At 43.1% G+C, this 26,646-nt stretch overlaps 2 protein-coding genes across 5 annotated transcripts in view; both read right to left on the bottom strand.

Moving 5' to 3' along the window:
- Positions 1–468: 468 nt before the first annotated feature.
- The window catches only part of LOC112463980 (tubulin polyglutamylase TTLL4-like), a 155,019-nt gene continuing 128,841 nt past the window's right edge, over positions 469–26,646 (bottom strand). For 3 of the 4 annotated variants that reach the window (XM_025030716.1, XM_025030714.1, XM_025030715.1), the window contains exons 4-6: positions 4,115–4,174; positions 1,611–2,705; positions 469–1,340 (exon numbers count right to left, since the gene is read on the bottom strand). In XM_025030716.1, coding sequence (XP_024886484.1) covers positions 749–1,340; positions 1,611–2,695 — 1,677 coding nt within the window. In that variant the 5' untranslated portion in view covers positions 2,696–2,705; positions 4,115–4,174 and the 3' untranslated portion in view covers positions 469–748. Of the gene's footprint in view, positions 1,341–1,610; positions 2,706–4,114; positions 4,175–11,303; positions 11,351–26,646 lie in introns of those variants that run through there. The other variant, XM_025030713.1, reaches the window with a different exon arrangement.
- LOC112463983 (enhancer of split mbeta protein-like) lies at positions 7,251–8,691 on the bottom strand. Its single transcript, XM_025030720.1, has one exon. It carries the CDS (start codon positions 8,379–8,381, stop codon positions 7,767–7,769), a length of 615 nt encoding a protein of 204 aa, XP_024886488.1. The 5' UTR covers positions 8,382–8,691; the 3' UTR covers positions 7,251–7,766.

Below are 26,646 nucleotides of genomic sequence, written 5' to 3'. Positions count from 1 at the left end.
AGTGACCGAAGAAATGAATTCGGGGCAACGAGTTTTATTGAATTAAATAACGAATTTTGCGGGTCCTAATTTTCATGAGTATCTCTAACATTCTTCCACGATATCATGTTAAAAATAAATAAATAACATAATTTTTTGTCTTACCTTTACGTGCTTGATGTTTGGAATCCGCTTGTGCGTGTGTAAAACCTGCTTGTGAAATTATCAAGTTTTAAGTAAAAAATGTTTGCAACAAGTTGTAATTCGAAACAAATTTTAAATTTAATATTAAATGTAAATTTTGTAACAATAATCTCTCATTCTTTAGTAATGAAATAGAAATAAGTTTGTATTTTTGAAACAACTGTAATTACTTTTGCAATTTCTTATAACCCAGATTATTGTTCAAGGATCTTTTTTTTTTTTGAACGAAGAAAAGGGCGAAGGATTATTGTCTCGCAAGGGATGGCCTTAATAATCCCTCGCCTAATTAATGAAAAATCCTTTATTAAAGACAAATTTCGTTACAGTAAAAGTAAATTCGCACAACCGTGGGAAAAGGCACATAATGAATTTGGTTCCTTGGCGAACCATCGGACAGTGGAAATGGTACGTTTTACCCGTATACAACAAAGCGCGCGTAGCATGCGAAACAAAAAGGATTCCACACGATTTAAGGCGTCGATAACGGGAACGACGTCGCAGCTTCGCGTCTCTTTGATATCGGTACCATCGTTGTAAAATGGCGTATGAAAAGAAGGATTACTATCTAAAAAATCGCTTGTTCCAGATGATACTTGGTCTTGCACAATTTTTGCAGTCGAGAGATCCCCTCCTCCCGATTATCACCGTACTTGGTCTCCCACGCGTCGAATAACATATTGTAGTATCTCGGAACGTCGAAATACTGCAAGTACTCGTGGCTAGTGGTAGTAGGGAAGATCTTTTCGAAATTCCCTAATTGCGTCAACTCGTCCTCGTAGGTAATCAAGTGTCTTACGTCGTCGGGCGTCAGATCGTCAATTATTTCGTCGAGATAATCCTCACGATTTCTCAAGTTCGCGTATAAAGACTGCTTATGCCGTTCCTGGTAGCTAAGGGTGGTTCGGTGCAGTCTGTAATCTTGGCACACCGGATCTAACTGATATCTTTGGGCTAGTTTCTCCGTTTCCTCCGCCGGTACGCACGTGGGCAGTTGGTATCCGGCTATATTAAAGAGGTTTCTAATGAGGGGCCCCTTGACCGCGATGTCGAGAGGCGAGGAAGACTGTAGAGAGGGCGATATGTTCACTTCGAGTAACCACGGTCTCCGATTCTCGTCCAGAATAATATCGATGCCAAAAAGCTCATAGCAACAATACCTTGGAATTTAACAAAATGCGTCACATCAGAAAGACATTGAATGAAACGTAAGACATTGTAAGTAAAATCGTATTAATTGCATTTTAACACACGAAAACGAGCATTCTATATTGACTCTAAAACTTTGCAAAATTATTCAAGAAAATGTTTAAAAATATTTCAATTTTCGCAGCGTTAACCATTTTAAAAATATGAGCATAAAAATGAAAAGAATAATAATTTAGTTTATTAAAAAGTAAATTATAAATAACGTAGAAATATCTTCTTACCTCGAAGTTGTATTAGCTCGCGTCAGAGTGTTGATAGAAGATTCGCCGGCTATCATCGTCTTGATGACTATATCCTTTATCGACTCCCATATCTTGGCGACGTTCACGTTTTCCTGCTCAAGGTAGGACCACAGGGTCCTCAAAGTCCACTTGTGACCGGTACTCGAATCCGCGCAGTCATTGCTGGTGTAAGTCGCGCTGGTCTTATTAATGCTGTAGTTGGTGAGATGCATGAAACGATCGCTGAGGTAGTTGATGTCGTCGTTATACTTGACGGAGGCGAAGCGCACGAGGCCGTCCGGATATATGTAAACCTTGAGAGGATTGAAGCTGGTGACGAACACGTAGAGCCGCAGATCGAACTTGGCGCCACGTATCAGCATCGGCCGCGACAGATACTGCTGCACGACGACGGCGCGTTTCTTTGGTATCTGGGACCAGCGGTGGACCACGCGGATCCCGGTGCCGCGCGCGGACGCCGGCGGCTTGATGATCCATTTCTCCTTGCCGCCGTTCTTCTCCCACACCTGGCGGAACATACGCATGTCCTGAGGTAGCACGTAGGTGCGCGGCACGAAGCCGAATTCCCGCTTGCCGTACTTCACCATCATCCGGCTAAGATTCCGCCACAGCCGGTCCTTCCGGCCGATCTGAAAAGTGCCGGGAAAGTGGTTGACCTTCTGCGACTCCTTCAGACCCTTGTAGGCGACGGACTTCATGTGCTTGCCCCAGGTGCCGCACCAATACCGGCACTTCTTCATCAACCGGTAACCGGAATTCGCGACGATGCGACGCACCAATATCGGTGTTATCGTAGTGAGATGCCACTTAAGATGTCTCGTCACTTCGTACGGCAGCACCGAGCTGACCTTGCTGTCAAACGACTGGAAGGCGATGTATGGCGGCACATTGTCGAACAGACTCCTGCGGAAGGGCAGCTTGTTCAGCTTGTCACCGTCGATCGACAGCAGATCCCCGTCGATATCGAGATCAGGCACGCTCTCCTCGTCGTATTGAGTCTCCGCGCCATCGTTGCTGCTGGAGATGCTACTAGTTTCGTGCTGATTATATACGATCACGTCCATCTCGAATAACCTGCAACACACGCGGGGGAGACGAAGAGTTCGTCGTGACGTAATATAACTTTGACATTTCGAGCAACTGCTCGTTCGAGAACTCCACGTTCCTTACATTTGTGGTCGGTGTATCTCTTTAACTCTTTAACAATCTCGTTTCAGATAACGGCAGCAGCAAATCGACGCAATTTCGTAATCGTAGAATCATGTCGATTCGCTGTCGCTGACACGCTGACGTCTTTAAACAATTAAGGTACCGATGAATACCGTTAATACGGTACAGAATACCGCTACCGAACATCTTCAAGAAGAGAACTTGCTAGAGATAAACATGTCATGGCCTGTTAAGAACTACGACTTTGTTGCGATTGACTAAGCTCGATATATATACATCGATATAATTACAAAGATACTACAATCATAACATCTTTATTATTATCGTTATAAAGTGATGCTTCTTATGGAAATTTTTCCCCAAGCGATTACAAAGTATGACCAGTTTCTTCGGAGGCATAATTAAGCAGCATCGCAGTGGCTGCTACTCGTATATGTTATAAATATATTGTCGGATATATATAGCCACAAGTTGTAAACAAGCAGCTGCAGGTGTAAGATCGTCTTGCTTGTTTATAGTGAGGAGCAAGTTTGCAGAATAACATGTAAAATTCGATTAAAATTCAATTTTGCCGACAACCATATCAGTTCGAACGAAATTTTTCCCAGAAACATTTTATCTCCGTAACTTATCGCTGCATCTGTCGCAAATTTCGACATAAATAACTTGTACAATGTACAACGTTCAACGTAAACAGGTCCACAGTGTAGAACGTTTAACGTATATCAACTGTACAATGGAAAAATCTTCCGTTACCTACATTTTTATGCGATTTAAAAAACTGGAAAATAGGTTGCACTAATCATTATGGAAAACAACGTATCGTACGTCTAACAATTCTCACAAACAAAATATATTTTGGCTATTCTTGTATCTTCATTGTGTTCATTTTCATTTAATAAAAATATGGATTTTTGAAAATTTGATGTAAATTTTTCTTGAAAAAAAAAAAAGAGATCATTTTCAATTTACATTCCTTAAGTGATGGTCTTTCGGACGCATTTAATAAGTCGCATTTATCGACGACACTTGTAAAACAACATCAAAATATGATCAGAATCGTAAGCGATTGACGGTCGCAAAATCGAATACTGCAATCGAATAAAGCAATAAAATGTTATTATCGCAATATCGCATCGCTAAGTAATTTCTGCATGACAACAGCGTGCGCGAATGAGACTGATCCGCCTGGATCGAATAACGAAGCTCCGCGATAGCATCAACGCGCATCAAAGTAAGCATCTTAATGCACGTGTCAGACAATTGAGCACGCACAACCGCGAGAAAGATCTGTAAGAAGAAAAGGTACGTACCAATCCGTATTGTTCAAATGCCAGCAGCTGCCAGCATTATGACGACACGACCACAAACACCTGAAACATAACAATTGATTCGCGAATTATTATAATTGCCGAGAGATTGTAATGGTGGACATTATTCTTAGGATATCCTTCGTACTCTCGCGGTAACGACAATTAACGTTTCCTTGTGGTATAGGAATTCGCGGGGAAAAACATTTTGAGAAACGCGCGCAAAAACACGGAGGCAATAATGCCGATCTTAAAAAGCACGGTCCGCCGGTGTGTAATTGCGAAATCGTGAGGCTAAGTACCGCAAAAAATAACAGGGGCGTTTACACGATAACAATAATTTACGTTTCGATAAACTATTACGGATAACTTATAAGTCAATTCGAAGATCGTTTGTCCTCGAATTTTCAATGACCAGCGAACATTGACTTGCATTTCTCAATATCGTACAGAATACCACGTTTATTTCTATTTTCTAAGTATATTTTAGTATCATCCGCTAGTATCCTCTTTTACTTTTATGCTTAGATAATTATTATCAAATTGAGAAGCAACAGAAGATATCCAAAGATATTTCTCTGGCTTTTTTGATTACTCAATTCTTTTATCATGCTATTTTAGCTGATGCTATTGTAAACAATGTTTTGCTACATCTTGTTACATTTAAACACTCGTGAATCAACAACCGGTTTGTATATTCCAAAAATTGCAAATGCAATCATTCGCATGCGAGTAGCGCGCCTGTCAATCGTATATACATTGCGCTTGAATGATGAACTAGTACACGTCCGCTCGCATGCGAAACGATTGATACACCTTACCGTGCGATCGTATTTTCAAAGGAATTATATTGTCGAAGCAAAACAAAAAAATCAAAGAATTGTCGCTGTAATTTATGCCTATCTAGAAACATTGCTCGTCTTACTAAGGTCTTTTCTGAAATTTGTTACAATTTTCTAGTTGCTCCCACAACAACCCTAGAACTAGTTTTATCATTGAGGAAAAAAGTGTTGTCTTGCCAATATGTAATTTCCCAAATTCTTCTGACGCGACATACTTGTCTGTGAGATACGATAAAGAGATATACGGAAACACGAAGGTGACGAAATATTCTTTCTACATCAGTGAGCATCAACTTTATCTCACACGATTAATGAACATAAAGCTGAAGTTACGACACAATTCCCTTTAATGATAAGTTCGCAGGAATGTACAGAGAGAAAAATATGCGCGGAAACCGTGAAATGGATAAGCGCGATGATTGATACCAGGATGCAGATTGCAGATGTGCGAGCATGCGGTGTTTGAATATAAAAAAGCGAGAGTTGTCGATTAATTCGCCGCCTCGCCACGCATATGTTAAGTAAATATGCCGACCACCGTGTGGCAATTAAATACTCGTTATTGATCGTGCAAGTCGCCGGAACACGGTAGTGCATTAATCGGAAAGTAAGACAGGGGACTCGCGGAGAAGAAAGAGTTAATTTTCTTTCGTGTCCCACTTACGTAAAATCAAATTAACGCGACGCTTCAAAAGTACAACCAGAACGGAAGGCGTCGAAAAAGTGTGAAAGCGTCGCGCCCATCGATCGGCGCAATTGATCGATTGACTTTTGGACCAATCTTTCCGTCCGCTGCAAATTCCACCTTTCCTTAAATCATAGGATTACGCAGCTCTCCAATCTATGGGAAAAGAAAACCGCTCGATGAATTCTAGATTACAGCGCGCCAAAATCAATATCGGAAAGAAATCGATATTCCTGATGAACAAAATTCAGTTCACGCGGCTTTGGAGCGAACCGGAAAAAAAAAGCAAGAGCAAGATTACATCCTCCCGTTGAACGTGTGTACGAAACAGATATTGTGTTCCTGACGTCCGTGGAGAATGAGGGAAATTGATTAAATTGTGTTTTAAGGCTGGGATACAAGAAAGTACAGCTCGCGTATATTAAGTCGCGTAAGATGCATTAATATTCATGTGTCAGTTTCGCCACCTCCGGGTACGGTACCCGGACGGCGACTGTGCAGGTGACAGGCGCTTTTCGATTTCTTGCAATGTCGCACGGCGCGATTATCAAAGCCGCCGGTCAAACATTGTAGCGCTTTTGCATGCGCCGAAGGTGACTTGCTGTAGCGTTTTCATCGCGGTGCTGTGCAATTTGACAGTGCGATTTAATCTTGTTGCACATCCTCCGTAACTTCCGTGATTTTTTTCAGCGATACGAGTGGCAAGACACCGTGTCTTTATAATTGGATATGAATGTATGTGTGTATAAGACAAAAATATAATGGTGAGGAAAGTGACACATTTCCCGCCTTTTTTTTGTCAATGACAAACTGCGTCTTCTGTTACCTATACTAATTTTGGTAATTTTATAATAAAGCTTTGCGCCTGCGAGAAATGTATTTATGTAGTGCCAAAATTCCACAGCTATATATACCTATCGCGTACATCTATGAATCATATCTACAAATATGTACCTTATTTATTTTATATAAAATAAATAAGATATCCTAGGACAAATTACAACTCTTTTTATTTATAGGTCAGACAATTAACTTTTTAATCACGAAATTATGATTTGCGATATACTGCGACATACTTAAATCGACAATCATTACTTTCAAAATTTATTAATGAAATGTAAGCTTTATCAAATCCATTCGAATCAAGCGCGAAATATATTACTAATTATATTTAACTGTGCATATTATTCTTGTAAATGTTGCTAAATGCTTTTCAGATAAATTAATAAATAATAAATCGATAAAAACAACAAATCGATAGAATAAATATCAATCTTAATTATCTTTTTTTTTGTGTAACTTTAAAATATATTTATTAACTCTCGTTATATCAATGGCAACCCCCATGTAGATATATTGTAGTAATTCATTATTAAATTATTAAAAAAAATTTAATAGATTTTTTCTCGCGTTCGTTCGTTTTTAATTTATTTATAATTGCACAAATATATTAATTTTCGTGATACGATAGTTATGAACTTATAAGTTCTATAATTTGATTTAAATTCTATAGTATAATATAGAGGAAAGTACTCTTTGAATGAAATAGTATAGTATGAAATAGTGTTTGAATGAAATAGTATTTTGCTGCGTCATATAGCGCTTTTCATATATTCTTCCGTCGTCACAAGAAGATTAATAAAGGAGAGGAGGCTGCGGAATATATTGTGGGTGGTGATTCGATATCGTTTATCATTGAAACAAGACGTTTATTGATGATGATGATGAAGATGATACTGTCCGACGATCTCAACAAAGACGCCGGACGGCATTACGTCGAAAATGGTTCTTAAACATAACAAGTTAACATCTATATAATAGTCGCTATGCTTTACGAGAAAATAGTCATCTCAGGTACAAAATGGAACCCTATCACAGACGTCACTTAAAGCTTTAATCACCTATGTACAATGCGACCGAGTATAAACCGCGTACAAAAAAAAAGTAAAGTTCTCAAAGAATCCTCAACGAGGCCTCGCAAAAGTTTTATTTGGAAGACAGCGCGATTCGTCGTTTTCCTCCTCGTGGCGCCATTCAGCGGGAGGGCTCTTCGTTATTGGATTGTCCATTGCTCCAAACGTCCGCCCCGGAGATCTCAGGATAGTGTCGTTGCTGCGCGACTGCTTCATCACCAGGGTCTCCAGACCGCGTTGGAAGACTCCGAGGACTCCCCGGAGGAGCTCGCGACACTGACAGGGCTCTGCGGCGGCGTGTACACGTTCTGGGGCACGTTCGTCTGGCTCGCCGGCGCCTGAGTCGTCTTCGTCGCAGCCGCGGTTGCCGTCGGCGGCGCGTGCTTGGCGCCAGCCGGACTCTCGAGTCGTCGAAGGCAGCCGCCGAGGTGTCGCATGAGCTGAGCACCCGCGGCGGGATGTACCGCCGCGGCAACCGGCGTCGACAGGAAGGTCGACACCTCCTGGGCGCACTGGGTGAAACCGTCGCGGAACCGGTCGGCGTAGCTGTTCTCCGGCGTGAGCGTGAGCCTCCTGGCGGCGCGTAGCGTGTGAAGGTGACGTACCGTCAGCTCGAGGATATCCGCCTTCTCCAGCTTCGCCACGTTTTCGCCCTCGGCCTGCAGCGCGGTCACCATCAGGTCCTTCAGCTCGTCCAAGCAACGATTGATGCGGGCACGTCGCTTGCGCTCCAGCATCGGCTTCATCACCTTGCGGTACTGATAGGTGCGCGACACCGGCTCCTCGTACTCCATGCCGCTGACCGGCGTGTAGCTCGTGTGCGGTGACATGACGATCACACTTTATTTAATGTCACTGGTCACAAAACAAGAGGTAACTGAGTCCAGTGAGAGTGGATCCTCCGTGTGGATGGTCCTCCCGTTGATCCGGGCCGAATCACCGATTGACGATCCGATCAAGCCTCCTCCAGAGAAATCCACGATGCTCTTCGTATATAAATGTCTCGCAATCGATTGAATCGAATGCACGATCGAAACACGTTCGACGTTTATATTATACTCTCTACTGCTTCGCTGTTCTCGGAGTGCCAAGAGAGCGTCTGAATCCGTACGTATTCGTGACGGTTCTGAAGCGTTGGTGGGGTACAACCCGTTATTTATATGCCGCGTGGTGCCCCACCCGTGCCGCCGTCGTCCTGCGCCCCACAGCTGGGTGGCGGAGGGGTCCGAGGGGCACGGTGTGCCGAACCCTGCAGCCCGCGTGCACGGCCAGCCAGCAGCAGCCGTGGCGTATCGTGGGAAGCTCGCGGGCCGGAGCGTTCCCACAGATCGGGGGGCCTGTTGGGGCCTGCACAGGTTCTGTGCCGTTTGACGCCTGCCGGGCCGAGGAGGGGGGCCCTCCTTGGCGAGCGAAGAGCGCGAGCGTACGTGCGCTCGCGCGCGCGCGCGCGCGGGAGGGGACACCTCGCTCACCGAGAACACACCTGCACACGCGGTTCCCTGGTACGACGCGACGCGACGCGCCGAACCGCGCCGAGAAACACGGGCGAGAGGCGAGAAGAGGAGAGCACACGCCACGACGCGCGACCAGCACGAGGACGACTCGCGCGATCCGTCGCGCGGTAGAGCGGCGCGAGCCTCGATCCTCGCGCCGGAGGTAAAGATTATCGCGATTGAATCTACGAAGGACGCCGCTTCGCGAGGGCACGGGCTAGGATTCAAGCGTAGCGGGAGAAAAGCAACTTTCTCGCGATTTCAGAGTCATTTCGGATATCATTCTGCTAATCGTTTGTGCAATTTTCAATGACTAATATGCATTCCGTTGATAAAGATGTTGTATATCTTCGTCGAACATTATATATAGATAAAGTAGATTTTACATATAATGCAAATATTTAATCCTTTATTTAGGGCATAGGTATTGTTGAGAGATGCACACTTTACGCATTTCGCGCATCGCTCAATTATCATAGATTGAAATATAAAAATTTATAGAGAAATGTCTGTGGGAAGAATGTTTATTCGATCGTGCCTGCGGGCCATGATAACGATATTTTCAATCGACATGTTTATAGGAATCTAAACATCGCTGTCGGTTCGCGCGTTCGCGCTCGAGGCGCACGACACTTGTTGATTTACCGGATTACCACCGACGTAGTGCACGTGCACGTGCGCGTGTCGGCAACAGTCCCGACACTTCCCCGGAGTGAATGTGAATCACGTCTTGGCGGGTAACGCCGGTGTCGCGAGCTGGACCACTTCGCGCATTCCTCTCCGTGCGGAACAATGGAAATAAATAATCACGGACGGTATACGCGGCCCGCCCACGCTTGTTTCAGCGCGATTATGCGAGATCATCTGATTCATTGCTTCTGCTGCATTACGTTATACTAGAGTCCCTCTTATCAGAGTCTGACTAACTTGCAGTTCTGGCAAAATTCTGCGACAGACAAGGATGTACACTATCGCTTTCTCTTTCTTCCTATCTCTTTCTTTGTCTCTTTTTTATCTCTTTCTCTTTCTATTTCTCTTGCTTTTGCCAAGAAATGGTGAACCAATCAAAAATTGCTACCGTAGACTCTGATTAGAGGGACTCTACATTATACGAATCGCTGATGAGAACGAACCGCTTGAAAACTTAATTAGGCAAAAAAGAAATTTGTAAAACCAGGTTTAATGAACGAATTTTAATGATCTCCTACATGGATGATCTCCTACATGAATATTTAGAAAGATAACGGACTGTGTCACTGGACGGATTTTGGCCGTAAATAATCTTCCGCGTGGGAAAAAAATCTCTCCTCTATCCGTATTCACATACACACTCGCATAGTTTTAGGTCGCCTTTCTATTTTACGACGAAGGAATACGCGGACGTATCCTCTGATGTATCAAGTTCTCTGAATATTCGACTATAATTAACCTATGATCTCTTCCTGTTCTTAGATTCGCGCAACTTGAGAGAATTTTGCATATTCCGTTTCGTGATCGGTCCGACGTTAGGGAGAATCTCTCAAGGGTTTCTGACAACCGGTTCCGGTGCAATCGGAGCGGGTACCGGGAGCCGATGTTTTGAATTATAAACGTACGTTCTTAATGATCCGCCCATTCTCGGACTCGGACGGGCTTCGCTTGCGGGACTTAACGAGGTGTTTAGCCCTTTTGGAAGCCGATACCCCAAACAAGGCCCCGCTGAGTGGGCCGGCCGAGTATTTACGAGCCTTTGGGTCTAAACGCAAAAGCAGCTAGTCGCTTCGGAGGCGATCCGGATATTACTACGATGTGTCGCCTTCGTAAAAAAAAGAGAAGAAAAAAGAAAAATTTGCTTCTTCAGGCATGCAGTCGCCGCTTAATTGCCGATCTGTCCGAGATTGCGACGGAAATTGATACCGGTGGAATTTCGCAGAGCAGGAATTTTTAGAAGAACACTCGAGAAGAAACCCTTTCAGAAGAAGCTCACCATAATATAATGTCTTTGTAAGTAAGAATATCTCTGGGAAATAAGTCTGTCTTCGATTTTAAGAGGCTGCGTTACTCACTACAAACTCTTCACGAAAAAGAGGAGAGTATTAACTTAAAAATAATAATTTTGAATAATTTATCGTAACAACAAAGTCCTCTATCTCTTTCTCTCCTTTTTAAACGAGATATTATTAATATTATTTTCTCAGCCCGTATTTTACAGCGAGAAATAATATAGAAGTATGTAAAAGTGTTATAATTCTGTTATGTTTTGAATAAAATTTTTCTTACATTGTTTTCAGCTGATCAGGTTCACTTTTATACACACAATTACACTAATCAGAACACTTCTCTCGTTGACATTTAACTGTGACACACGCGGCTTCAACGAAATGATCTCAGAACGCTCGCAATATACAACTGCTTATTCTGGCAAAATGCCAAGTTTCTAGATATGCTTGAACGATTTCATCAGTCCATGTGTGCGTCACGTATTTATTATTAATCTTCATATTCTGTTTGTCTAACCATGATCCACATTACGTGTCTTTCCTCTCTTGATCCAAGAGTTTCTCTCTCTCCCCCTCTCTGTTTCTGTCTCTGTCTCTTTCTTTTGCTATATCGTATTTATCATTATCAATTCCTCTCTTTAACTCGAATCGTAGTTTCTACGCGGTAAGTACATTCTCGATGCGCATCGAACGGACGAAAATAAGGCAGGAGCGACCGCGCGCCGGTAGAAGACCGGTAGGATAATTACATTGATTGGTTATACAAGCCGGATGTGGCGGTACGCGCGTACGCCAGTTAAAGCCCCGACGAAACGAGCGTTATCCGCGCCGATGCGGCGCTACCACCGGGACACCGGGTACGTATTATTGCCCCACGTTAACAACTCGTTACGCCCGCTCACCATCGGCGGCGAATGAAATGAACGTTGATATTGCCGCGGCGGGGTACGCGTCCTTACGTGATCCCCGACGATGAAGTTCATAATTTGTTTCTGGGTACGATGATGGATTTTTTTGCGCACTCGCCGGCCGGCCGGTTCGCAGCAAATCGCGCGCTTCCTTGTTCACTGACAGATCGAGGAAGTCTTAACCTCGAGAGAGAGAGAGAGAGAGAGAGAGAGAGAAATGCGTCGAGATTCACTGTGATTCACGTTAACGTTAATGCGCGACCGTTAAATCGATATTTTGGTAGTGCAACAGATTCGTCAAGCATATTAATTAGCTGCGAGTTGATCAAATTATAGGGCTCCCGAAAATTCTCTGAACACTCAGGAAGTCCTGCATTGTACGGATCCGACAAGTTTGATAAGCGCGACGCTAATTAAGTACAGCATTAAAGCATGTATGAGCGATAAAGCATTATTATTACGACATAATAATAATAATATCGATAATGAGAATGCAAAATCTTAACTTGTAATTTTATTTCGTAATTTTACTTTACGCCAATGTACGTCAATGTACATACGTCACGATCACGTTATAGCGGTTTTTTAATCGCTAATTTTTGCAATGAATTTTTGTTTTAGCTATGTTGGAGCAAGTTACAATTTAACACCTGTTAAACTAACTATCTAATATAAAGAATCTTGATAATGTTAATGCAAGGCAAAAAAGACAACAATAAAGTAAAACATATTTATAAAGTCCCAGCTATAATGTCAGTTACGCGTATCGCGCGTTCTAAATAACCATCGCTAATACACTACAATCCTTGCACAATTAAGGAGAAACACCGATTATCCCTTATGTCTATTTCTATATATCAATGGAGATTAAGATTCTAATTCTTAGAACTAGAGGAAGATAAAAAGTAAATTAAATTGAGATTAAAGTTGATCTACATTGATAGAAATGGGCATTTGTATATGACAATAAATATATGACAAAGTGGCGTGCGAGAAATATACAAGAACAATAACCGGCTTTACCTCGTGAAAAAACGTAGAACGATATTCTAAGAAATAATCGAGCCTGCGGGCTCGTTCGGACATCGCGGCGTATAATTTATTATCAATCCGTATCAATGGAGTAACGTGAATTATCACAGTTGAGAGTTTATTCCCCTCCTGCCTTTTTGAACCGCATGAAGCAAAGCAGAGTATAAATAAACGATCGGTGTATCTCCCCAAGCTAAAGTAACAACTCTCGATCCCATCACTCCGAGTAACAGCAATATTTACCGGATCCGGAGTCTCTTCGAGGCGGGGGTTTCTCTCGACGCTCCTTGATCTCCTCGTGCTCCGCTTCGACGTGCCCGAGCCTCCTCGCGCTCCTCCACCGGCGACCCCGTCTGTCGGCGCGGAGGAAGATTACCGAGGTCGTCGATGCTAATTCGTTGGCACGTCGAAATACTTCCGCGGAACAAGCCTCTCCTACTTCGTCCCTTGCTCGTAAAGACGGCGGGCCTCTTCTCTCCCCGTTCACTTCTCTTCTCTCCCCCCATTTCCCCTATATCCTCAATCTTTCCCTTCTCATAGTCATCCACCGTTTCTTTCCATCCCCTTGCGCGCGGGATTCCGTCCGTCTTTTTCCCCCCTCGGCGCAGAATGAGTGGTAGCCTCGCCTCCGAAATTCTTCCGGTTGTATACTCTTGGCTCGTGCTACGGAACGTGGGAATGTTCTCAGGCCTGGAAGCCGACCCCACCACACGGTGGAAACACGCGTTGTAACGGACCGCGTGTGGTGCGCGTAGCGATGGGATCGAGTGGGAATCTTCGCAAGCTTTTACCTCGGCGAATTGTTCGAATTAAATTCGATTATTCGTCAATTCTTCTCTGTCCGGAATATAAGTGGTAAGTATAACAATGTATGATAAATATAACACATTGCACTATCTATACAGCCTCCAAAATTCGCTATAAAATTTTATTACGTATCGCTTCTCAAATCATTCTTGAATCTTCCATCCTGCAATTGCTTAATTTAAGAAATTATTTTTAAAAGAAATCAAGAGATCTATCATTTCTTCGAGGAAACTTATTTCATAGCTTTATTTATTCAAATAATTAGATTATACGTCTCCTATACCTCCTATAAATTTTGTATTAAAATATATATATATTTTTTTTTCGTATAATTGTTATATTAATTGCCATCAGCAACACCAGTTCCACCCCATCGCTAGGCCGGCGCACACGAGCGTGGCGTATTGCGTGCGTGTGCGGAGCGCGTACACACGCACGGGCGCGCTCTTCCTCACCGATCTCATTGTACGCTGCGAGTCCTCTTTGTGAGAGGAGGAGGCAACCAGCCGGTAATGTAACCTTAGCGCTGCCCCATCGCCGCGTTGTGCACATAATGCGGAGGCTATTGTACGCAGCACGGGCCACATTGTTGCCCGCATCTTGCAGGCACCCTACGACGCCGACGGCGTTGTTGAGGGAGCCGTCCGCGTCGTTTTCTCCTTCCTTCCTTCTTCGCAAGCTCGTTCTCGTGGCGAATTACGCCCTTGGAATAGGTCGCGAGACCAGTATCGTGGTAATATGTTAATACTCTCTTTTTATAATGGGATTAAATGATCGTGACAAGATAGCCAAAGAATCGAAATAAAGAAACATTTCCCGGCAATTTTTACATAAGCATTGCCAAAAAATTGGCAAGTAGAATGTGCCATTATCGTTTTATATAGAATCGTTTTGTTATCAGTCTTGATTATTAGACAGAATTTACAAATTGGTCGTAGTATATCGGACTTACAAATACAAATCGATCTTTTTAAATTTGTTTTCTATTATTTATAATAAACGTAGCGTATTTTCCAATATCAGCAATTTTTTACTTCACACAATGACTTGTGAAATAAGAAATTAAATAGACAATGGGCTTTTCATTCATTGACCGCAATGCATTATTCCTTCGCCTTCACTTCACAACATGGAGATAATTTACACAAATTACTTCATCCTTCTTATCCATAGTCCATATTATATATTTAATTATAATATTAATGTAAACTTGAAAAATAAAGTTGATAAATTATTACTGATATAATGGTGAGAATAATATTATATCATCTCTTGTTAATAATATTGTATCATCTCTTGTTGCCAACACTGTATAATTGAACATGTCTCCTCAAACTAAAGCGTTTAACGAAAAAACTGCTAATAATATGTTTGATGTCAGCTGCAATCTTGACGATATTATCGTCGTTTAATTATATTTGTAAGAACATTAGGGTAGCGTCAACACATAAATAATTAAAAGTGTTTAACATAAATATTATAACAACGTAGCTCATTCTTGCCCGCATGCTGCATTCCCCACGCATAAAAAAAAAAAGAAATACACGTATATCGGCGTGTTGTATTTTTCTTTTTCCTTGTTCCTTCCTTCGCGTTTCTGCACGTGGTAATCTTGCTTCAATAATTCCGCGGTGCATTAAATAATGTCAAGCCTGAATATTCAAGACCATTAAAGTTAGAGAGTGGCGTGGAGCCGCCGACGAGATCTAAATCGCAAAATAAAATAAATCGCAAAGTGGATCGCGATAACATCCCTCAAGTATTCCGCTGGCCGATCGTAAATTTCGAATTACGCATTTCATTATATTCAAAGTATGATTTTATGACTTTGGCGAACGCACATAAATTGCGTCGAATGGAGGCAAGCATTTTAATCGCACAATTATGAGGGCGTCCTTGCATTTCTTTAGGCAAAAGTCCGCCGAGTGTCTTATTAAACGTCTTATTACCGAACCGATTGCGTGCTTGCTCTCCGCATAAAATTAACAATGATACCGGTAACACGGTTAAGAGCGAATTTCAGTTTCCAACGCAATATTCCAGACGCATCTAATTATCGAGACCAGCGCATGTCACGATTTAATAAAGCCCGTACACATCTCGTATACGTGCAATTCGCCGACATTTTCGGCGCCTCAAAGAACCTCCATCGTGGAAGAAATCAGAATCGCATCACGCGTCGCGATCACTTCGGGCTTCTGCAATTTCGTCGCGTGCTTCTTATTTCATTTCGCGCGGAGTTGCGCGCCTGCCACAATGTGGCACGATCTCGCCTGGCGTTTTGCGAGGCGGCATTTTTCATTGTTTATCTTCATCTCGCCTTGATTGTGCATCCCTCTCTCGCGATCGCGTCACGATCCCCGGGTCTCACTTGTGCCATCCGTGCATAGTGTTTACGTCGCGCGCTGCCTACATTATTCTAACGTCGGTCGCTCCCGGCAACGTCCGTCACTTTTCCGTCTTTTTGCCGAACTTCTTCTACGTCTTCTTCACGTGCTCTTCGAGGAATCTACCGCGGGAGAACTCCTTTTGCGATGCAATTTGAATAATTACACTACTCGCGCGACGAAGTCAAAAATCGGCGAGCTATTAATCCCTAAGTACTACCGCGCGAATCTTCGAAAGCTTAGACTGTAATTTTTATCGGGCGAAACAGTCGCGACGATTATGCGAAACTTCGTGTTTCTTCGAGGGAGGAGAAAGTGCGAATGAAGCTCTCCCTCGACGTTGTTGGGTACCAGCTTGTCGCATTGAAAGTCGCCGTCCGCGATTACATTCGTTTATAGGCTGCAAAACGAAAGCGACACCGCTGTGAAATTTCAGTTGTTAATGATACACACGTATATTATATGATTCTCTCTGTCGCGTGTTGTTCCATTGAAGAAAGACTTTTGCTTCATCCGAGAATATTCAACACGATATAATTTATTTTGATATTCGCAATTAAACCAAAAAAACGCAAAAGTATTCCAGAAAGGTGCGAGCGCAAGAATTTTGACACGATTCTTCGACGCGGATAATTGCTATGCCGACGTTGATTTGTCACGGATCTCGGACGTGTGCTTCGCCGCGTGAAATATTGTCACGCTTTAAATCATCCGCGCGTCTCATCGGCCACGCATATTCTGCGGAATCCGCGGACAACGTGTACCTCCATTCCGTAATTAAGGCCGCGAAGTCTTCCACTTCTTCGCTGCTTCGTCACTCTTCTTGTACTTGTTTTCTTCCCCCCTCAAGCCTGTTGGCTTTACCGCTGGGCTAATGTAGGATCAAGAGTTACCTTTTGCGCGCGGCCAGTAATAACTCCCATCGTTTTTCACGTGCTACAATGTTGAAGCCGCGTTCATGACATGCGCACCTTACGTGGCAGCTGCGGAAATGTTTTTATGCGGGTACACCGATCCTCCGAGACGGCCGCGGGAGATTAAACGAGCCTTTAATTATCGGTGTTAACATTTTTTCTCCCAATGTTAATGCACGAATTACGAGCTTTCATAGAATTAAGGGCTATCTCGTGCTTTCAATAGCCGATTGTCGGCGATAGGATACGTGTCGTTGAACCTTTTCTATCTGGAAGAACTAGTTCTCGTTTCGACACGTCAGTCGCTTCGGGCGAGTGTCAGTCACGTGCATGTCTTTCAACGATGCGAGCACAACTTCCAATGCGTTCGCCGGTTGATATGAGCAAAACAACAACGGTAGCCGCAATCAGTCCTGACGCAGACAGCATTTCATTGGGCTGAGTAACGCAATCCAAACACCCGGAATTCCAGAGCTTATCACGCGACGAAACAATCGCCTCGCTCCTTTCACGGAGCGGAGTTGCATGAATGGACGACGAAGTTATCGCTACAATTCGAGCACGTAAAAGTCGTAAAACATCAAACAACTACGTCAATCTGCTATCGATTGAGTAACATCGCGCGGCTCGTCTATTACGTATCCAAACGTCAGTAATAATACTAATAATAACGTCATAACGTTTTCTAAGCAAAATCGTTAATTTATATGAAACAATTAAGTCTTAAAAACGCGATTCAATAAACACGCCACGAAATTTTCAATTAAATGCTTTGATGCATTTTTTGCCATTATAGAGATTTAATAATTCTTAAAAAAAATTGATTGCATTTTAATATCGTAAAAAAATTGATTGCATTACTCTCAATTACATTTATTTGCTGCATACTCACACTGTTTCTCTCTTTCTTTCTCCCATACTGAATTGCATAAAATGTTTTAAAATATATCAATTTTAAATTAATTATATTTCCATTTAAGGTCTACGGTGCGTCGAATATGATCGCGCCTCGGTACTTATGTAAGAAAAATCGCGTCGTGTTCATCATCGAGCAAGCTCCGTGTCGCACGCCCAACGTGGCCGATTTACGGAAGACCGATACGACCGGCAGGCTCACGGCGATTAATCGGGCTCGTGCGGATGGAACGGAGTGCCTGTGCGCGCGCGCGTCTGAGCTTACGTAAGGCTGACAGGCTTTACTTCTCAATCTGGCCGACGACGAGGTGAAAGTCGTCGAGGATGGTGCCGCGAGGAAATGAGTTTAACGACTTCGAAATCGGCCGCGCTAGCAATCAGATCGGGATCGGGCGACCGTTGCCGTTTGTAAAATCGTCGTTTCGGTGATTTACGTTAGCCGCGATTGACGCTGATGAGACGTCGCGACGTTATCGTTTTCCTATAGAGAGTATGGGAACGACTGTTATTCTCGACATTGGCCAATGGCATCCGGTTTTTGGAGCTAAATCACTCTTCAAGTAGTCTCGGCACGGATAACACATATAATAAACGAGAGACATCTGAAACGGCCGAGATATAAGCAAAACAGAAATTTTTTCATTTTGTATCAATCTTCTATCGTGTATTTATATAAGATAGATGATAGAGAATCACTTTATACGCGGGATAATAGTAAATTAAATATATTATAGATAATAAATTATATCACCAAAATAAATTGCAATAATTATATTTAAAATTTGTATTGTAAATGTTTTAAGATCCTTTTTACAAGTTAGTGTAGATCTTAATCTCACATCCATTGATATTTAGATAAACGCATACCTGTCCCTAGTAGTAACGTTCGACTAGAAATTTAATTACAAGATCTACCTATTTTCTCTAAAAGCCCATCAGTGCGGCAGATAGAGAAATAAAAGATTACATTCTCAAAAAATGGCTTCCTTTATGACCTTCTAGATTTAGAGTTCGTTTGATCGTTGTACGTCCGATCGGCTTTCCGCACATTAATCTCTCGTTATTCCTCTCGCATACGATTACATCCTCACTCAAAGGAGCCGCTCCGATATCGTGAGACAACTTAATCCGTACGTAGCGTACGTAATCAGCCATCAAACGGATCTCCTTCCTCCCGAAACGTTCCGACACCGATATCATTTGTTACATTGCATCATTCGTCTGACTACGAAAGCAGAAACAAGTTGCGATTAAATGATCGATCAGTTTAATTCTCAGAAAGTGCTCCGGAGATAATAAAGTATAAAACAACTTCGAACGATTAACTTTGTAACCAAGAATAATTTATTCACTTCCACAATACAAATGAATTTAATTCCATATAATTTAAAACGTGATGTTTCACGTATTCATTTGTCAAAAACACCAGTTGTTAGTCCCAGTTAATGTAATCGTTAATGTCGCCTGCATATTTATTCGCATTCGGCTCGCGTAGAATTCGAATTACAAAAAAATTCTTCGAAAAATATCTTAAAATTTAATAAAATTTTATCAAGTGTACAAATTGTTTCAAAGTAGGAAACCGATTAGCGGATTAGTTTTTAATGCAAGCTTTATGTAACGTTTCATAAAATTTTCATTTAAGGCTGGTTGTTCCAACCTCCTGTTGGTAAGTTAATTAATAGTTAAATCATGTCTATCTTTGTCTAAAGGATAACCAAAGACATATATATGATTTTACTGTTAGTTAGTTTACCAACAGGTTGGAATAACCGGCCCTTAAAAATTAGCTGAAAAATCTCGCCTGAAAAATTGGCTGAATTTATCGTTGAGTACGAAGTCCTGTAATGGGCTAATGACAAAACCGAAATGACCGAAATTAAGAGGCATTTCGCGAAAAGAAACGAACCGATCATTTATACTTAAAGACGCTTGTCCGATTCTTGCGGGGAAACGATCAAGTTGAAAAGGCTAGCAATTCCGAAGCAGTGACTTCTGAATTCAGAACGATTATACGGAATGGGAACCTACTATTTGCCATCGATTGCTAAATGTAATCGAATCGTTTCTCAGAAATTAGAACTTCTGTCTGCACTTTGTAATCATTGTGAAGAATCTGTTGATCAAAATTTCGTCCGACTGAAACTCGGAGCAGACAGTCTCAAACGATTACTGCAATCATCGCAACTCGTTCAAATTCGCTCGTTTAGCTATGAGATGAGATATTAAACGATCAAATCATTCAGGGGATAAACTTTCTCAACGAGCATCCTATTTCTAAGAGAAATTATTGCAGCTTGAAAAATTTGAAATCAAACATGTCTAGCTTTTGTTTCTTCAATACATTATAGGTAAACCTATTGAAATAAGTTTAAGATATGGCTCTTTAAAAATTGTTACGAGAAATGGCATATTAAAAATAAACATCCGAACCGGACTTTCCGCAGAGCAACAGAGTATGTTTACTCGCGATTAAAAGCGGTCACAGGCCCAGGTGTGACCGCCAATGGAACATCGAGAGATGCAAGGAATAATTACTCGCTCCGTAAATGTAAGGCGCGACAGTTTGATTCCAGGGCCATCGATGAAACAGTTACACTTCCTGCTGCTTCAGAAGTTTAATTACTCGAGAGAGAAGGAGATGGAGATGCCGGAGGCGAGAGAACGAGATCGAAAACGCGCGCAACGGCGGCGCGGCAGCACGCGAATTCGATAAATATCAAAGTGACCGCGTGACCCGTTTAGCGGGACTCAATTATACGAGGCGCATCAGGCGAAGATCGCGCCAGCTGCTCGCCTCGGTCCTTGTTGACGACGGTCCGCGCGAAATGCACACGCGATATGTGTGACTCACGTGGCCCGGCCTCGCCCGGTTATCAGGACGTAGGATGTACTGTTACAAGCTCGGACATACTGTTCACGAGGCGATGAAGAAGCGCCGAGGTCACTGCGGTGCGCTGCAATTTTCGCGGTTGGAATTTTTCTCATTTCTCGCCGGCACGAGCGGTACCGTTACTTCTCGGTGCTCGGGTCCACGGTAATCGTTTTCGTTGTCGCCGTGAGGCCCGGCTCTTCTCGGTGCAAACCACCTGCTTCGAGTACGCGGATCGTCCCGATATCGACTTCGGCGAAAAGTCAGTCGGCCAACGGTGTCGGGCGGATTCCCGTAACTTCCACTTTTAATCGCGCGTGCGGATCGCACGAGCCTTGCGAGCGCCGCGACGACATCGTCGTGGTCGTCGCGGTGGCTCGTAAAGTTCGACGACGAAGTACCTGTATCGTGTTTCACAAAGTAGTCGAGATCGCGGTAGAAATTGTACGCTGGAACGTGTGGACTACAATAAAATTCGGTTGTTAACATTATGTTAAATTGTTAACATTATCTACAGAAAGCAAACCTAAAATTAAGAAATATAAGTACTTCCGACTTTAAGATTAATTTATCTTTTTAGTATTAGAAAATGCATTCATTAAAGATCTCTTTCACTTAGATAAAAGATATAATTTCAATTAAAAAATAAATTAAAGACTATAGTATCGAGACACGAACTGTTTCTTTAATTACAAAATTGTCTTTCAGCTAATATTATTAAGATCTAAATAAAGGGGAGGAGCTGGTTGTGCGGTGGTATTGAAACCGAAATGATTCAGTCCGAGAACAGAGATCTAGGCCTTTTTATTAACGAAGATGATGCCGCCCGGCAGAGAAACGACGTGTTACCTTCCTACGGCGTGGAAATGTGGAACACGCCTGCGATGTAGAGCCACGACGGGTACCACGTTAATTGGTAGTGCTCGTTAATTAGTCCGCTCATCGTTTGCGCGTTGACGAGGGGCCGCCGTCAGTGTCTAGAAAAATAAGGCGCGGCTACGGCGGTGGCCTCTGTATAGAAGTTAATTTTAGACGACCACTTTGAGAACACAGCAGCTTGCGCGGCGGTAGAGTCATCTGGAGCCCCCGTCGATTCCTAATGAGTGAGCCCGACCAGGATCCCCTAACTCTATTAAGCGCCTCGCGTTTTCTATGTAATTTGTTACTCACAGTGTGACATTTCACGAAATTATTTCAGGAAATTTACCGCGTTTAGCCTCCGGCTATAATGGGACTTCGAATGTAATTCGATGACACGAAAAGTTCGGGGGGAGAAAAGTTTGTATCTCAAAGATACATGATGACGAACAATAAGTGTCAAGATTCGTGACAGTTACCCTGAATATTAAATCGAAAATTTTGTGCGTGTGATTGGAAACGCGCACAAAAGGTGCCGTATAAATCGAGGGATAAGTGGAATTCATGGATTTCCGTTATCCTTTTAACCCCTCTGCCCCTATCCTGCTCGTTAAAATAAATTCGCTCCCTCACCTTCGTATCGGCATTTAAAAAATCCAATCTCACCCTCGCTTTTCAGATTGGAGCCCTAACTACCCGCGCGTTCCTGGCTTAACCTTGGCTCGTTTAACACCCTTCTCGGTCGGCCGTAGGGGCTGAGTGGGCAGCTCCTCTTTTCTGGATCGAAATTAGGGTCGAAAATCATAGCGTCCCTTCGGCCGATCCACGGGGTTGCTCTCGTCCTCGTTCTGACGCACAGGTGGTACCTCACCTCGTGGGAACGTTGCAAACGATGTCTTCCCGTGTTACAAGGGGCCCGTTTGCAGGCTCCCCCGAAACGTAGCGGACCCAAAAGCCCCGCAAGTGTGTCCTAACCAGGATTGTCTTGCAATTCATCCGCACCCCGAGTCGTTCATAAGTAATTGCAAAAAGTTTTAAAGCTTATGAACTTTGAAATAATTTGTAATATTCCTTGTGATAAAAAATTTTTAGAGGATATTTAAGAGATGATAAGTAATAACTAAGAAAATAAAATAAATAAAATAATCTCTTTTAAGGGTATTATGAATCTGCAATTTATTATGTACGAGCATATGTGTGGCTGGCATATACTTAGTGTTCAAAATAAGAAGTTCATGAATATAGGTCTTTAGCTTATTGGCGCCCCTCGAGTATTTTTTTTCTTTTTGCATCGAGCCGATACTGGAGCAGCCCTGAATGGGACCATTCTCTGGCGGGTGTCGGTAAATAGAGATGACCCGCAGGCTCGTTTACCTCCAGTCGAAGCTATTCTTTTTCTCCCTCGCGCGCCATGCATGCACGCACAATGCGTACGCGGGCACGAAAAGCACCATGGAAGGAAGTGTGCTGTTCGTGTGCAGCTCGTGTGCTGGCCTTGCGTCGGCATTCAGTCGTTTGCGGGACTCGCCTCGATCGATCGTTACCGTAAAAAAGGCCAGCTCTCGTCGGACTCGTCGGTCCTTTCTTATTTTCGCCGATTCGCCCGATCGATCGTATATATCGTCCTTTGCTACGGCGCCGATACGACATCTTTTAATTAGAGCACACGATCTGCTGCGCCGCGTAATAATCTGGCTATAATAGTCGCTCTATTATTTCACGCGTCGCGGCTTTCGTATGATGTGAACGCGCAAAATTGTACATACGCACCAATTTCCTCCCTTTCGCTGTTCATGCGCATGAATACGCCTAGGCTCGGTAGCAATTTGCGCGCTAATTATTACACTTCTCATTATCGCAATCTATTGCGCGGTGTTTCCGATACTTAAGGATCGAACAGCCACTTCCAACAGCGATCGATTCAATTACGATGCCGCGATAACTATAATTATTTCTAATTACGCAGACGTATAAATAATTTCATCCTCGTTCGGTTATACAAAAAAATGCTAATGCCAACCGATGTTTAATTGATTTTGTTTTCCGTAGATGAATGTCCGCCTGAACGGATGGACTTCGAGCAGATGGTCCTTAGAAAGTTCATTATCGCGACCGATCTGCGCCGATTGAAACCTGGTGCAGTGCGGATACCTACTTTTGTGACGAGTACTTTCGAAAAACTTCATTTCGTGGATTGCAAGCGACCGGGCACTGCAAATGTACGACCCAATTGGCGGAATACTTGAAGCTGATTAGCATTTATTGTTACAGCCAATGTGATAAATTCGACCTTTCGATACTACCTTATTACTCCGTCCCACGCATTGACGTCAATCCTTGGTTTTAAAAATTCCGATTGCATCGAGCAATTTTGATTCGCTCATATAATTCTTAATTTAGGATCACGGAAAGCAATGTCCAAATTACAGATCTTAATATATCAAAATAAATCTTAAAAGCAAGCCAAAATTAGTCAGAATAGATAATGCAAATGTTAGGATAAATCAAATATAAAAACAAAGTTCTAAATGTGGAATACATAAATTATGGAAAATTATATATCTCATGTAACATCTCTAATCCAATGTAACATTAGTGTGCGTTCAGCTTCAACTTAATGCCAATGGTCACACCTGATTTAAATGCGCGATTCGTGATTTTCTAAAGTGCGAAAAGTACCGAGTTATCGGAGAGGAAATGTGTTTGCAGCGTTTCGATCTCGGATCATGCTTCGCCGGTTTTATCTCCGCTTGGAAATAGAACGGATAGTGCGCGCGTCTCGCACGCAATATTCCCCCACGTCGTGGCCTTATCAAAACGTGGCCTCTCCATTAAACGGTGGACTCCGCTAACGATATTCGTCGTCGTTTGCATACGAATAGTCGAGCGCATCATCGCTTTTCCCTCGAGGGCTCCGCCGTTATCGCCACCGTCGAAAGTAATGAGCGAAGATACGTGAGTCAATAAGTTTCGTTCAGCCGACTCGATCCCATCTTCGCGTGACACGACGACTCGTTCAGATAAGATTTCGTATCTCAGGGATCCGGGTTTGCAATCTCACGACGGGATTTGTTTAGAGGATTTCGCGCTTCTCTCGTGCGCGAGCCGCTAAAACGCGCGATACCATGTCAGCTTCTGATCAGAAATGTTGAATTTACATTGCCGGTTTTCCGCCAGAATCCATAAATTTCAAACAGAGAGATAAGTAAACTTTGAAATGTTAATATATTATATCGGGGCAAGAATTAGCAGAAATTAGCATCTGCGATTAGTACGATAGTTTTATTTAAGTAATATATCTGTTTAATCTACAATTTACTTTTAGAAAAAGGTTTTAAAAAACGATACATCTCCTATCTAAAATTGTTATTAAAAATATCAATGAAATATTATTGCAGAGTAGAATTATTATTATTAAGATTACTTTGTACTTAATAAATATTGTAAAAATTCTTGACCCAGCGTTTCAAGTATCAAAGGCACTCAGGATCATGAGCGGCGACGGTTAGTAACTTTATCAAAGCGGATCAGATGAAAGGCGTCTCCGCGCCAAAAGTCCGACGACTAATCCGATCATGGCATCGGTGACGTCGGCATTAAACTCGCAGGCTCTCAAACTCGTTTCTCGCCTCCCCTTTCGCCCGACGCAATCTTCCCTCCCTCTCCCGAGGATTAAGTGTCTCGATCAAAAGGACCCGAAACCTGCGTACATGCACGCATCGTCGGAGATCCGGTTGGTCACGCACGCGGCGAGACGCTCTTCCCTCGTAAGACAAATCGACGACACACTTTACTTCAACGTCGCTTCGACGTCGGAGAAAAGGCTTGAAAGACAGTGAATTATTTTTACCTCATACAGTAGGACGCAAACTAAATTTTTCAATTACAAAGATTTAAATTATAATTTCCCTTCTAATCCTTTCGTCGCGACTTCCAAAACTTTGATCTAGCGAATTGTTTCTCTCACATATATGCACCACGTCCGCCTAAATCGTCATGAAACAGCTATTATCATAAATCCTTTACCCGTCGCATAATTCCTTCCCGTTGTTAATATTTCATTCCGGTCAGATTTATCGCCGATTCGATTGCTTTGTTCGAAGCGATTGAAAAGTTTCAAGGATTCGACAGAGCTTCACGCGTACGCGCACGCATCGGGCATCCGTTCAGTGTCACGCATCCTGTCCGCGGTGCCGCCCGCCCGGGTGGTTTTCCCTTTGTCAGAGGCAAATCGTCGATGCAAGCCGCGACACGTCCTCCAACGGCCTCCAGAGAACAACACATGCCTTCACACCGTGAGTTCCCATAATGCCCTGCCCAGAAGTGAGCTCGTGCCTTTCCGCCTTGCCTTGCACACGTCGCCGCCGCCGTCACCGCCGTCGCTACCACGACTCGGGAATTCGCTCCTTCTTCTGTCCATCCTCTTCACCGTTGCCGATCGCGTCCTGCATTCGCCACATCGTCACGAGGGAGAGACGTGTCGCGCGTGTTAAGTCGCCGCCGTAAAAGCCTGTCCGCGGTCGGCGTTATCGCGAATTTGTGGCGATCCGAGCGGGTTCCGAGTAAAGCGGTCGATTCCCTCTTTTTTTTTTTTAACCCTTTCACGACAAACGTCCGTGTGTCCGGTTAAAGAAAGACGGCGCGGGTATTGCTGAGTACAAGGGAGAGTCCTTTTGTATCGTTCTTTCACACTCGTGCCTCGATTATGATCTTTTTTCATGCGTTCGTATTACTGTGCACGAGTGAAAAGATCGCACGAAAGAGGAACGTAAAGTGTTCTGGGATGATGTTTTCTTATGCGAGAACCTTTGGCTTCTGTGTGAATAACGATTGAAAATAGCACCGTTTAGCGTTCGATATTTTAATATTTAATAAGCTCTTGTCTTACGCGGCAATATCTGCTTATCTCGCCACGTGATACATCATTCTG

The sequence above is a fragment of the Temnothorax curvispinosus genome, unplaced genomic scaffold (assembly GCF_003070985.1).
Source record: "Temnothorax curvispinosus isolate PA1 unplaced genomic scaffold, ASM307098v1 QBEX01013816.1, whole genome shotgun sequence".
In the NCBI taxonomy this organism is placed as follows: domain Eukaryota; kingdom Metazoa; phylum Arthropoda; class Insecta; order Hymenoptera; family Formicidae; genus Temnothorax; species Temnothorax curvispinosus.
Note: the sequence above shows the minus strand (reverse complement) of the source record. Positions and strands in the feature narration are given on the sequence as shown.